This window comes from Notothenia rossii (assembly GCF_949606895.1).
Source record: "Notothenia rossii genome assembly, chromosome: 1".
Classification (NCBI taxonomy): domain Eukaryota; kingdom Metazoa; phylum Chordata; class Actinopteri; order Perciformes; family Nototheniidae; genus Notothenia; species Notothenia rossii.
The window spans coordinates 95,789,333-95,803,647 of NC_136912.1; the positions used below are offsets into that span (position 1 = coordinate 95,789,333).

The 14,315-nt window shown below is 43.7% G+C and overlaps 1 protein-coding gene across 2 annotated transcripts in view; it reads left to right on the forward strand.

The window, feature by feature from the left end:
* cdc14ab (cell division cycle 14Ab) overlaps positions 1-14,289 on the forward strand; it is a 32,112-nt gene extending 17,823 nt beyond the window's left edge. The window contains exons 8-16 of one of the 2 annotated variants that reach the window (XM_079674095.1): positions 1,000-1,087; positions 2,020-2,250; positions 2,509-2,647; positions 4,489-4,624; positions 6,471-6,571; positions 6,817-6,864; positions 7,383-7,511; positions 9,073-9,334; positions 12,538-14,289. In XM_079674095.1, coding sequence (XP_079530221.1) covers positions 1,000-1,087; positions 2,020-2,250; positions 2,509-2,647; positions 4,489-4,624; positions 6,471-6,571; positions 6,817-6,864; positions 7,383-7,511; positions 9,073-9,334; positions 12,538-12,567 — 1,164 coding nt within the window. In that variant the 3' untranslated portion in view covers positions 12,568-14,289. Of the gene's footprint in view, positions 1-999; positions 1,088-2,019; positions 2,251-2,508; positions 2,648-4,488; positions 4,625-6,470; positions 6,572-6,816; positions 6,865-7,382; positions 7,512-9,072; positions 9,926-12,537 lie in introns of those variants that run through there. The other variant, XM_079674094.1, reaches the window with a different exon arrangement.
* Positions 14,290-14,315: the final 26 nt, after the last annotated feature.

Below are 14,315 nucleotides of genomic sequence, written 5' to 3' on the forward strand. Positions count from 1 at the left end.
TAGAAATAAACAATACTAAAATATTAACATCTCAAAATAGAAATAAACCAGCATTAGAGGAAAGGTAAGAGAAATATACAGATGACCGTGAAGATACAAATCTATAAACTGTCTGACCAATAAAAATACTATTGAAGGGCCAATTTTCTGTTAACACTAGAGAGAGGTGCAGGGATGACGTATGTTTGTAGTTCGGCCCTGAAGGAATCTGCTGTTCCCTCGACTAACAGCAACTACATTTCTCCATATCATTTTGGAATATTGTAAAAAATAAGATCTGTGGAAACCTGTTTGATAAATGTTTAGTTCAGCTGGATAATCTCCACATGTCTACTTTTATAATGTTCTAATCATAACTCTAATCCCCAGAAGCTAAATGCTAACATGATGCTATAAAGGAACTACAGCGAGTCCAGCAGCACGACTTCAACGTCACGCCAACTTCAGATCCATATTCAAACACACAGATTCTAGATGGAAGGAGTTGAAGCGTTTGTTTGAACAGTCTGCAGGAGGCAGGGACTTGCTCTCAAGCAGAACAGAAACTAACTCAGAGGAGTGTTTACGTGTTCGGCGTAATGACGTACAACGGCCTCCACGACTTCTGTAGTCCTATTCAGCCACTTGGTAACAACCATCGTTTCTCAGACACGTCCACTCTTCAAGAATCACCAGTGGGGTCACTGCTGATGATTTAATGTCGTAGAACAAAACGTGATCCGTCTCTTCAATGGGTCTCAACCACAGACCTTAGTTCAGATACTTTCCAGAACCCTATGGAGAGATCCCATTGGCTCTGAGAGGAGGGAACAGGAAGTGGTGAAATGCTGACTCACTTCTTTTAGGACTCGTTCCTGCACCTCTCTATGTAGGCAGGACATGATGGACATCAAGTGTGCATGGAATGGGATATTCAATGAAATATAAATAATACATGTACAGTGTGAATGTTATAAGTCCAGTTGACTCTCGGTTGTTCTTGTGTCTGTGTCTCTGCAGCGGGTGGAGAACGGAGATCTGAACTGGATCGTCCCGGGGAAGTTCCTGGCCTTCAGCGGCCCGCATCCTAAAAGCAAAATAGAGAACGGTGAGTTCAAGGACCTGAAACAGGATCAGAGGATACTAACACTGGGCCTCAGGCGTTCACATCTTCCTCTCTATGTTCCTGAATGTGTTCTCCGTCAGATTCATGGCGTGTTCTTAAACCGCAGCTTTGTTCCTTCCCTTCCTCTCATAATGATGAGTCCCTTTGTCTTCGTTCATTGAGGGCGGGTTTGTCTTAATTATCCGGTGTAACTCCCGACACATTAAAGTTCATGAGCCTGCAGGGCCGTGTGCACACAGAAACTGAACAGTTTGAGGAGGAAAGTCTGAAGAGGGTGGAGCATCGGACTGTGCACTCCAAATAACTCCAGAAGTCTTGAAGTGGAGGAACTCCAGCAGGAAGTGAAACGAGTTCATCTTTAGTCAGAGGAGATTATAAAATAACACTGACTGCAGGTTTTTACAGAATGAAACGGCCATATTGATACTTCCTACTGTTTCTTCTGTTGCTGTTGTTGTTCTTTCTGTTGTCGCTATTCTTGTTGTTGTTACTTCTCTTTCAGCTTTTGTTTCTGTTGTTGTTGTTCCTGTGTAACCCCTGTGATTGATGTTGTTTCTGTTGTGATTATTGTTGTTTCTGTTGTTGTTGCTGGTGTTGAAGCTGTTGTGGTTCCTACTGTAGTTCCAGGGCTGCTCGATTATAGCAAAAATCATAATCACGATTATTTTGGTCAATAATTGATATCACTATTAATATAATACGATTAATTGCACAGCCCTAAGTTGTTCCTCTGTAACCCCCTTTATTGTTGGTTTGTTACTATTGTTGTTGTTGATGTTTTTGTTGATGCTGTTACTATTATTGTTCCTGTTGTTGCTATTGTGTGTACCCCTTCAGTTGTTGTTACTTTTGACTGTTGTTGTTGTTGTTGTTTCTGTTCCTGTGTAACCCTGTTGTTGCTCCGCCCCCTGCAGGTTACCCTCTCCACGCCCCCGAGGCGTACTTCCCGTACTTCAGGAAGAACAACGTGTCCACGGTGGTGCGTCTGAACAAGAAGATCTACGACTCCAAACGCTTCACGGACGCCGGCTTCGATCACACCGACCTGTTCTTCTTAGACGGCAGCACGCCGAGCGACGCCATCACGCGCCGCTTCCTTCACGTCTGCGAGAGCACGGGCGGCGCCGTGGCCGTCCACTGCAAGGGTGAGGACCACTAAATGCTAAGGTTTCATATGCACATGAGCGACAGGGTAGAAATCATATAACCCGAGCTGCTCCAACGATGTATAATAAAATACAAATATACAAATAGTGCAACGTAAATAGAATATGATATGTACCATCTGTGAACATATTGGAAACCAACACATGAGGGCAATCTGATCAAGATCCACCACTCTTAATAAGATATATATATAATGTTTGTTACATTACATCTCTCTCTCTCTCTCTTCCTGTCAGCTGGTCTGGGCAGGACGGGCAGTCTGATTGGCTGTTACCTGATGAAACATTACCGCTTCACAGCAGCTGAGGCCATCGCCTGGATCCGGGTCTGTAGACCGGGCTCTGTGATTGGACCTCAGCAGAACTTCCTGGAAGAGTGAGTCCATTGTTATTTATCCTCCTCTCACAGTCTTCAGAAAGACACAGAGATTTCACCACTTCCTGTCCCCTGGTCTGGAGGTCAATGGTTTTCCGAACGTGTTTTTTGACTGTTGGCCTGAATGAGACGACTAAACGTCATCACACCCAACATTAGCCTCCTTTAGCTTAGCGGTGGTGACGTGAAGTCATGTGACCGTGCTGTAGTTCCTTTATAGCCCAACATTAGCGTCCTTTAGCTTAGAGGTGGTGACGTGAAGTCATGTGACCGTGCTGTAGTTCCTTTATAGCCCAACATTAGCCTCCTTTAGCTTAGCGGGGTGACGTGAAGTCATGTGACCGTGCTGTAGTTCCTTTATAGCCCAACATTAGCCACCTTTAGCTTAGCGGTGGTGACGTGAAGTCATGTGACCGTGCTGTAGTTCCTTTATAGCCCAACATTAGCGTCCTTTAGCTTAGAGGTGGTGACGTGAAGTCATGTGACCGTGCTGTAGTTCCTTTATAGCCCAACATTAGCGTCCTTTAGCTTAGAGGTGGTGACGTGAAGTCATGTGACCGTACTGTAGTTCCTTTATAGCCCAACATTAGCCTCCTTTAGCTTAGCGGTGGTGACGTGAAATCATGTGACCGTGCTGTAGTTCCTTTATAGCCCAACATTAGCCTCCTTTAGCTTAGCGGTGGTGACGTGAAGTCATGTGACCGTGCTGTAGTTCCTTTAAAGCTCAACATTAGTTCCTTTATTTATTCCAATAATCCCAAATCACATGTATAAATCCCATTGGACCAGGGAGATGCTGCCTTCAGGGACCAGCAGAGAAGTACGACATCCCTGCAGCGCTCTCAAGAGTAATAAATGAAGGAAAATGTAGCGTGTGTAGCTTTTGTAAGATTTGTTCAATGAGCTTAAACAGTTGTTCCTCATTATAAACCTGGTGAAGGGGTGTGTGTGTGTGTGTGTGTGTGTGTGTGTGTGTGTGTGTGTGTGTGTGTGTGTGTGTGTGTGTGTGTGTGTGTGTGTGTGTGTGTGTGTGTGTGTGTGTGTGTGTGTGTGTGTGTGTGTGTGTGTGTGTGTGTGTGTGTGTGTGTGTGTGTGTGTGTGTGTGTGTGTGTGTGTGTGTGTGTGTGTGTGTGTGTGTGTGTGTCGGCTGCGTCCGGCAGTTAACATGTGTTTGTTGTGTTTGGACCTGGTTCCTTCAGCTCTACTGGGTCACATTATCTTCACTAGAACATTCCCACAGTAGTGCCAGTCCCCTCCATAAAACAAAAGGTTAACAGACAAACATGTGCAGAGTTCACCCAGAAACCCTCAGTGTGCTGACACAAGAGTGTGTGTTGTGTGTGTGTGTGTGTGTGTGTGTGTGTGTGTGTGTGTGTGTGTGTGTGTGTGTGTGTGTGTGTGTGTGTGTGTGTGTGTGTGTGTGTGTGTGTGTGTGTGTGTGTGTGTGTGTGTGTGTGTGTGTGTGTGTGTGTGTGTGTGTGTGTGTGTGTGTGTGTGTGTGTTTGTGTGTGCTGGGTGTGTCTGCCAATCTGTGTGTTTGTGTTGGCCTCCAGGCCTCAGATTGGGCAGATTTAATCTCAGATGTAAACACATTTAACAGAAACCAGGCTGCTGGCTGCGAGTGTGTGAATGTGCTGACACACACACTCACACAGACACACACACACACTCACACTGCTGCTGTGGTAAAAACCTGGGTACGTGTACTTTTATAATTAAGTAGTTTAGTATTTTTTAGGTGTTCAGAAGCAGAAAGATTACATTAGCGGTGTAAAGACTCAATAATACCGTTGTCTTTATATATTTATTTATTTACAGTTACGTTTTGTGTGTGTTTACAGGAAGCAAGCATCAATGTGGTTGCTAGGTGACAGCCAGCGTTCCCAGAAGGCTAAACTGGAGGAGAGGGCGACGTCTCACCTCATCAGCAGCATGGACGAACTCTCACTGAACCCCCCACACAGCAACCTGCACGAGGTCAGAAGCACGCACGCACGCACGCACGCACGCACGCACGCACGCACGCACGCACGCACGCACGCACACACACACACACACACACACACACACACACACACACACACTAGGGCTGTAGTGATACACTAATCTCACGATACGATACGATACGCGATATTGAGCTCACGATACGATATATATCACGATATTCAGCCAACGATACGATTCGATATAATTCGATATAATTCGATACACTTACATCATTTTCTGAAAGATTTTAAAGGGACAGTGTGATTTTGGTGACATCTTGTGAGTGTTCCATTGACTTGGATTGAATTCATTCAACTGAAAACTGAAAGCATCAATTATACAATATATGGCTCTGACTAGACAGAGAGTCTACAGCTTGCAAATGCTGGACTAAATGACTCAAAAGATGTGGTGAGAAAATCTGTTTCATTTATTGAAACAGAGCAAACTGTAGTTTACAAGCCTTTGAAACGTAAGTACATAAAGTGCAGTATCACAATGGACAATGGAGAATTAAAAGGTGCAGCAGGTGGCCTGTTCTGAACAGATTCTTTTACAGCATTTTTTATTTAACACAGAATATGAGGTAGCCAATAATTCAAGTCCAAAGGAGTAACATTTAAGCCAAAAACACTAAACAGAAAGGCTCCTCTCTACATAACTGCATCTACATTCTCTTCAGATTTTTGTTCAGGAATATAATCTGATCAACGTGGTCTGGGAGAAGTGCACTTCTCTGAGCAGTGACGATGGCCCATTCCCAAACCGCCCCCTACACCCTACCCCTCCGTTTGCGCGTTCACGCGGAGGGTCCGCCTACGAGTGTGGAGCGGTGTGGAGGGGGAGTGGGCTATCAAGCCCTCAAACAGCGAGTCTGCAGCGGTGCTGACTTGAGACCGGTCTCTACCTGACCGGAGTTGCGCTGTGTGTGTCCGTCAGGAAACAAGCTGTTAACAAGTAGTTCCAGCAAACATCCACTGATAAACTGCGATGTTAACAACCTCATGATAACCTCATATGTTTTAACTTAGGATCAAACCTGTGTTTAGTCTAGAAAAAGGTAAATGAGTGCATTTTATTATAAAGTTGTTTATATTTACAGACCGTTGCAAAAACTAAGAAGCTTATAAACATCAGGTTTAAAACTAAAAGAGCTTTGAAACACAATGAAAGATGTTAGGAGTTTTATTTGAGTTATTCATTTAAACTTTTTGTCTAAGAGATGCTGATTTGAAACCGTTGTTACATACAGTTACGGCATTTCCTGTTTCTGCCGGAGAGAGGGGAGGCCGTCCCAAAGTTTGCTGCTGTATTTACTCCCTCCACCTGACAGGAGGGAGCCTCGTTGAGCTGCGAGTGTGGCTACAGACGGAGTTCACTCCGTCGAGGGAGTGGTTTGGGATTGGGCCGATATCTCCGGCGGTGGAGAAGACCCTCTCCAGTGTGGTTAATGTTTGCCGACATTCTCCTGAACCGCTTCACCCTCACTGCGAGAAGAAGACACCGGCGTCTGTGTATCTAGAAATGCTCTACAGCGACACTAGCGGCTCGGCTGGCTGACGTAATCGCTCTTCATGCAAAGCGAACAGGGGGGAATGGGCAGCGAGCAGAGTGCCAGGCGGAAGACGCGGGATTTGAATGGGAGTTAATGTATCGATACCCGCGGCTGAAATATCAATAGTTTCTCGGGAAACAAAATATCGATATATATCGCAGGATCGATTAAATTGCACAGCCCTAACACACACACACACACACACACACACACACCTCTGTAATCTCCATCATTTCTATGTCTGCTGTCGGTGGCTCATGGTGTGTTTGTTTCGTCCTGCAGAGCGAGACGGTGGACTGGGGTCTGGGTCTGACTCAGGGGGACAAACTGAGAGCCTTAAAGAACCGACGGTCCCACCGACCCGCCACCGCCGGGGCCCTCAGGTACCAGAAGTGTGTGTGTGTGTGTGTGTGTGTGTGTGTGTGTGTGTGTGTGTGTGTGTGTGTGTGTGTGTGTGTGTGTGTGTGTGTGTGTGTGTGTGTGTGTGTGTGTGTGTGTGTGTGTGTGTGTGTGTGTGTGTGTGTGTGTGTGTGTGTGTGTGTGTGTGTGTGTGTGTGTGTGTGTGTGTGTGTGTGTGTGTGTGTGTGTGTGTGTGTGTGATGTGCAGTAACAGAGTGTTTTCTCTCAGGGTGGAAGAGATGAAGATCCACAGCAGGTCGGCCTCGCAGCCTCTCAGGTAAATCCTGCGTGTTATTTAGCCCTCAGTCTGGACTGACAGGAGACAGAAAACACTTTAACCAAAGAAACTTATGATGAGCTGAGTTATACATTTATTTTAAAAATGTAAGATAAGATAAAACTTTATTCATCCCCGTGGGGACATTCAGGCGTTTATAGCAGCAACAGGTCAGAGTTAAAAAAACAGGATTCACACAAGGTACAAATACAGACAAAATTACAATAATAATAAAAAATGTTTTTAAAATAAATTGGTAACTGAAACAAATATGACTAATTATCTATTGTAATTCTTCACCTTAATGAAAATAGTGGATGTGACTCTCCCTGTGATAATGAGTAATTATGAATCATGTTGATGATGGTGTGTGTGTGTGTGTGTGTGTGTGTGTGTGTGTGTGTGTGTGTGTGTGTGTGTGTGTGTGTGTGTGTGTGTGTGTGTGTGTGTGTGTGTGTGTGTGTGTGTGTGTGTGTGTGTGTGTGTGTGTGTGTGTGTGTGTGTGTGTGTGTGTGTAGATTGTCGATGGGCAGTGGTCAGGGACCTGCTTCCCCCCTCAAGTCCTCCAAGTTCCCATCATCCTCTACTTCTGCTGCCGCCAAGAGAATCGGGAGAAGTTCGTCGACTACGGTGTCCAACATCAGGAGGTCAGTGTCACGCCCACTTCCTGTCTCACTCAGAATACTATGTAAATATATTTAAATGTATAACCGATTAAAGAGTAGCTGCCTGTTGCGAGGTAAACACAGATTTAAATGAGTGTGTGCCAGATTCAGGTTAAAGATGGATATGCTTTAATACGTGTTTGTGTGCATGCTGCTGCTTCAGGTGTCCTGAAATATGAAGTATAGAGATGTTTAAACGAGTATTAAAGTCATAGTGTAGGTGTTGTGACTTCAGAAATAGCCTGAGAGTTTAGGGAGGAAACTTTTTAGAATCTGACATGAAATAAACGAGTCATGGGAAACTTCACTCTTAAATAAAAGATATGGGTATTTGGATATTTAGAAAAAGCTGAGCAAAACTCAGAGGAGCAGCTCGTCACTGCAGTGAGACTAAGAGCAGACTGCGTCCTTTCCTCACACTGACTGTTAGGTACACACACACACACACACACACACACACACACACACACACACACACACACACACACACACACACACACACACACACACAGCAGACTGCATCCTTTCCTCACACTGACTGTTAGGAACACACACACACACACACACACACACACACACACACACACACACACACACACACACACACAGCAGACTGCATCCTCACACACACACACACACACACACACACACACACACACACACACACACACACACACACACACACACACACACACACACACACACACACACAGCAGACTGCATCCTTTCCTCACACTGACTGTTAGGAACACACACGCACACACACACACAGACCAGGCTGCAGCCTTCCCTCACACTGACAGTAACGTTAGCAACACACACACACACACACACACACACACACACACACACACACACACACACACACACACACACACACACACACACACACACACACACACACACACACACACAGCAGGCTGCAGCCTTTCCTCACACTGACAGTAATGTTAGCAACACACACACACACACACACACACACACACACACACACACACACACACACACACACACACACACACACACACACACACACACACACACACACACACACACACACACACACACACACACACACACAGCAGACTGCATCGTTTCCTCACACTGACTGTTAGGAACACGCACACACACACACAGACCAGGCTGCAGCCTTCCCTCACACTGACAGTAACGTTAGCAACACACACACACACACACACACACACACACACACACACACACACACACACACACACACACACACACACACACACACACACACACACACACACACACACACACACACACACACACACACACACACACACACACACACACACACACACACACACACAGCCAGCAGGCTACAGCCTTTCATCACACTCACAGTAACGTTAGCAGCACACACACTTCTGACCCCACAGCTATACTAACAGATCCAGTGGAGACACTGTGTCCATGACAACAAGCATGCTGTTGATGTGTGTGTGTGTGTGTGTGTTTGTGTGTGTGTGTGTGTTGTGTTACATTGTGTGTTTTGTTACATTGTGTGTGTGTGTTGCAGCTCTCGGTTGGCCTCCTCTCTCAGCGATCTTTACTCCGACCTGGATGACTCCTCCTCCCCTTCCTCCCCCTCTATGTCTCTCGGCCCCTCCCCCTCCCACATGGCCCCTCCTCCCTCTCTGGGTCGCTATGGTAACGGGGTTCGCGGTGCACATCTCGAGGTGAACAACAACAGCGGTGAAGGCCGGCCTCAGGACCCCTACAGGGTCTCCCACGGCGCTCTGCAGGGGCCGGCAGGACGCTACCTGAGCCGCTCCATACCTGTGAGTCAGCAGCAGCAGCAGCTCACACACTCTGACATCACACACACACCTGGAAATCACACGGCAGGATGATGACAATATGAGGTGTAAAACTATTAGCAATGTACAATGAAAACAGAAATAAACGTGTGGTAGACAGTCCTCTAAATTATGTAAACAGGAAATAGTAAACACACAATAATAAGAAGGAATACATTCATTTATTTTAGGTTTAGACGGTTGAAAATAAGTTTCTGTTGCTTTTAACCCTTAGATGCACAAGTGGGTCTTTTTTGACCCGGTGAGGTGGTTTTCTTGAAGTAACTTAATTACATTTTTTATCATTTCATATTCCAGCTATTCCTCAAAAGACATGTTTTGGATATCATGCCATTCACATTTTTATTTTTAATTTTAAGAAATTGTAGTTTTTGTATTTCTACCCCAAGCTTAAGTGGGTCAAAAATGACCCGCATGCATTTCCTATGGGATCCTCTGGGAACCTTTGATTCTTATCACCTGTTGCTGTCAGGAATACATTCACTGTAGACACACAGACGAAATCACAAGTGACACCTCTCAGGAAGATTGTTTTACACAGCCAGATCTGATACCTGGCAGTATAATAATAATAATAATAATAATAATAATAATAATACATTATATTTGTATCGGGCTTTTCAAGGACTCAAAATCGCTTCACAATATAAGGGAAGGTTAGGGTGGGGGGTGTAGGACTATCAAACTTGATCATCTGGCATGGATTGATGGGGGGGGGGGCTATGAGTAGACAAGAAGAGAAGAGATTAGTTTTGAAAAGGGACTGGAACAATGTGAGGGTCTCAGAATAGCGGAGATCTTTGTATCGATATGTTCAAAACGTTTTTTTTGAAAATGTAAAAAAAAGTCTAGAATTATAAATAGTGAAAAATTAAATATAAAATATGTCTAGTGTGAACCAAAATATAATACTAGATATTATACAAGTGATTTCTCTGAACAAAAAGGACAAAAATGGCATAAAAACACATATTATTCTAATACGGGTCCTTTTAGACCCACTTATGGAAGAGTGTAGGGTCCATCACTCGGGCATCGAAGGGTTAAATAAACCTAATGTTTCCTGAGAAGAAGGGCAACAGAACGTTAGCTTAGCATAAAGACTGGAAACGGGGGGAAACTGCTAGCCTGGCTGACTGCAGAGAAACCACCTCCACACCTCTTACAGCCTGAAGAGTTTAAATATTCCTGAAATAAAAGACAGATTGTGAATGGAATGTGTTGATAAAAAAACATTTTGTAATCCTTTATATTCTGTGAAGTTACTCACTCTCATGTTTCAGAGAATCATTGTTCTCAGGCTTCTTTTAAATATGAAGAAGAAGAGAAAACCTAAATGAGGTATAAGACATTTGAAGATAGCGGTCATGCTGTGGACCTCCGGTGTGTGTGTGATCTCCTCTCTGCTGGTTCTCTAACTCTTTCCACGCCATGGACACAGACTCACTCCAGCTGTGACTCTGTGTTCATCGATCTGTTAAAGAACTCACACTGACCCTTCTGCCTCGTTAATACTGTTTCCATTTGGTCCTTGTAAACTAATATAAATATAATAACTGAGAGTAAGAAATGTCCCCATCGGTTTAAATTATAAAATCACTTTTGTAAAAATGCTGCTTTCTGTTGTATCAGATTTATTATTTATTATAATTTGAAAAAACCCTCCGAGCATTTAGTTTTTATTTAAAGGGCTTCCCTCTCCTGTAGTGTGCTCTATAGGTGTTAGTGCATGTAAATGGTCTGCAGAGGCTAAAATCCCTGTCCCCCCCCCCCCCACCCCCCACCTGAAACACCTCCTTTGGACTACTTTGTTTACTTCCAGGACATAGTGACATCACTATGAAACACTCTTAAGGAATGCTCCTATTGGCTAACGCTCCAACACATTGTACGTGATAGGCTAAGGGGCGGGACATCTCTAAGCTGGTTGATCAATCACAACAGAGCCAACCAGCTAACCAATCAGAGCAGACAGAGGGTGAAAAGAGGTGCAGCAGCACATTAAAGCGTGGAGACATGTCCCAGGAGAGACACTACTTCATATTTGGTAGTTATGATCTGGACTGAAGTTAGGTAACAGATTTAAAAAGGGAAGCATATTTTATAAAATATTTTCATGGCAGTTTCGTAAAGAAATGTTTTGTCCTTTTTTTTATTGAGGCACGAGGGTTAAGTGAATCTTTCACATTGAACTGTCTGCTTATGTATTTCATGTAATCTCACGTTAAACCTGATGTTTCTGGGGGTTTCATATTCAACGGTGATTTTTAAGTTTCACATTAACTTCACTAACATGAAGCTGCTGCTGGTCTGAGGACGCTGCTGACGTTAACCATGATTACTATGATAATCCTCCTTCCCCTCCTCTGAAGAAACAACAGGAAGCTACGGTCAGACTCCGATGCATGCAGACACGGTGAACCACAGGTCTTCTCTGATGTCCTGTATTCTCATATCCCTCATTCCACTTGATTGTATTTATTTAAAAACTACAGAACATTTAGTTTTTTAAAGAGATGTCCGAAGTGCACATCAGCAAAGAGAGCCGATTATTCAAAAATACAAAAACGTATGAAATATTCTAAAAGTATTTACTGAAGTCTGAGTAGTCATATTATATATTAGTATTTATCAAATGGAAAGCACAACAAATCATTTCCTTTCCAATCGGTTTGATATCTTTTTACAGTTTTAATCACTTTATTATGCCCCTCCCACTTCGGAACCCCTCGACCAATCAGCAGCGATACTTTCTAACCCTTTGCCCGAGAACTCGTAGCAAAGCGTTGATTTAAATCGAGACGACGCTGCAAGATAACCATCTCGATTCTGACAGGAAACAGGAAGCTGCAAACTGACTTCAGGATGAAGGAGGAGTGTGCAGCGCCCCCTGCTGCTCAACATTATGTGATGTTTTATTTGTTATGTTTTAATGATTTAAAAACACAGAGGACGTTTCTCAATCGCAGGTAAAACTGCTGCAGAGCAACTACTTCAAGTACACTACGTCATCGAGTGGCGCCGAAGGACTGTTTGAATGCCCCGCATTCTGCGCCACTCGATGACGTAGTGTGGCTCTGCAGCATGTGTACTCCACATTGAGAAACGGCCTCTGTGCTGTCCCAGAGACGACCTCTGACCCTGCTCTTTGTGTTTTCCTACAGTCTCTTCAGTCTGACTACATCCAGTACTAAAACGACACGTCTCACCTGAGGACTCATTACCCACAACCCCCTCTGTGTGGGGCACGCTCAAAGGGAAGCTAATAAAGCAGCTCAGAGACTGAAGAGACTCAACAGCAGCTGTGATCACTGTACACTAATGAGTAGCATGCTAATATGGGGCACGCTAAGTAGCGGTATGTAAATGAGCAATATGCTAACTAGCGACATGCTAATGAGCTGTCTGTAAATATGATGTAATCTACACGCGTGTTTTTGGCTGAAGAAGATATATTTAGATAAGACAGATTTTATATTTCTTATTTGTGACAGAAGATATTTTTGTTTCTTTTGATAAAGCGAAGGATCAGCTGACGGCGACCCTCCGTCGCCATAGTTACAGTGTTTACTTCCTGCCTCTACAGCAATAATAACAATAATAATAACAACGGTAGAAGAACAATAAGGGACCCAAAAGCTGACCATAAGCAACCTAACTCAGGAAAACAGACTGTCTGTGTGTCAGCGTGTGTGTGTGTGTGTGTGTGTGTGTGTGTGTGTGTGTGTGTGTGTGTGTGTGTGTGTGTGTGTGTGTGTGTGTGTGTGTGTGTGTGTGTGTGTGTGTGTGTGTGTGTGTGTGTGTGTGTGTGTGTGTGTGTGTGTGTGTGTGTGTGTGTGTGTGTGTGTGTGTCAGTGTGTGTGTGTGTGTGTGTGTCTCAGCCTTAAGAAGCTTCTGATTTTTTTATTTTGAAACAAACAGCAGAAACTAAATGAATTCACTTGAGAAAAATGCGTGTTGCTCAGTTGGATCCTGGTCAGACGATGCCTTCAGGCTCCGCGATGCCTTCAGGCTCCGCGATGCCTTCAGGCTCCGCACTGACTCCTTCGCTTCTTTTAGATTTTTAAGGTATCTCCTTAAATCAGTATTACAGAACAAAGTATATATTTTTCTCAAGTGAATGTATTCCCCTTCTGAAGACGTCTGAGGATTTTAAATATTTCTGTTTTTTATTTTTGGGTCACGTCAGAAAATATATATTTCTATTTCAGCAGATAAAAAAGATTCAAAGATGTATTGTCATGTCGTAAACACAACTACGGCGCAGCAATTCAATGCATGGAAAACGTAGCTCTCAGGTTCAACAGTGCAATAACAAGACATACCTTTTTATAAACATCAAATAATAATAAAACAGCAGCTCAGCTGTTTAACAGTCTAATGGCCGCTGAGTGGTGGCTTTTGTCCTGACGCTTCCGGTGTGGATTAGAGCTGAGTTGGAGTTATTCAACTATAGATTACTCTGCAGAGTTCTCTGGTCTATAAAGTGTTAAAACACGTTGCATCCCAGTAGAGTCTGAGGTGATGAGATGTCCAAAGATATTCCCTTTGATGTAATTTTAAAACACTCTTCTGCAGGAAAGAATACTTAATGCACTAATGGTGTATCAAACTATTGAGAATTATTTTTACATCATTAGCCGAATATTTCTGCAGGCTAGCAACCGCTTGCAGAGCTGAGCTTTTATTTTATTCTTATTTTTAGTTTTATTTCTTTGTTTTATTTTCAATTTTTTTGTTTTATTATTTTTTGTTTTATTTTATTTCCCATCCTCTAGTTAAGGTCTAGTCCCCGGTTCAAACAGCTGATCGATCAGTTAATGAAACCTGAAGCTCAGTTCAGGTCAACAACAAGACAGACACAGGGCCGAGAAAAAATATATACTTAAAGGTCCCATGTCCTGCTTCTCTGGTTCTGACCCTGCTTCTCTGGTTCTGACCC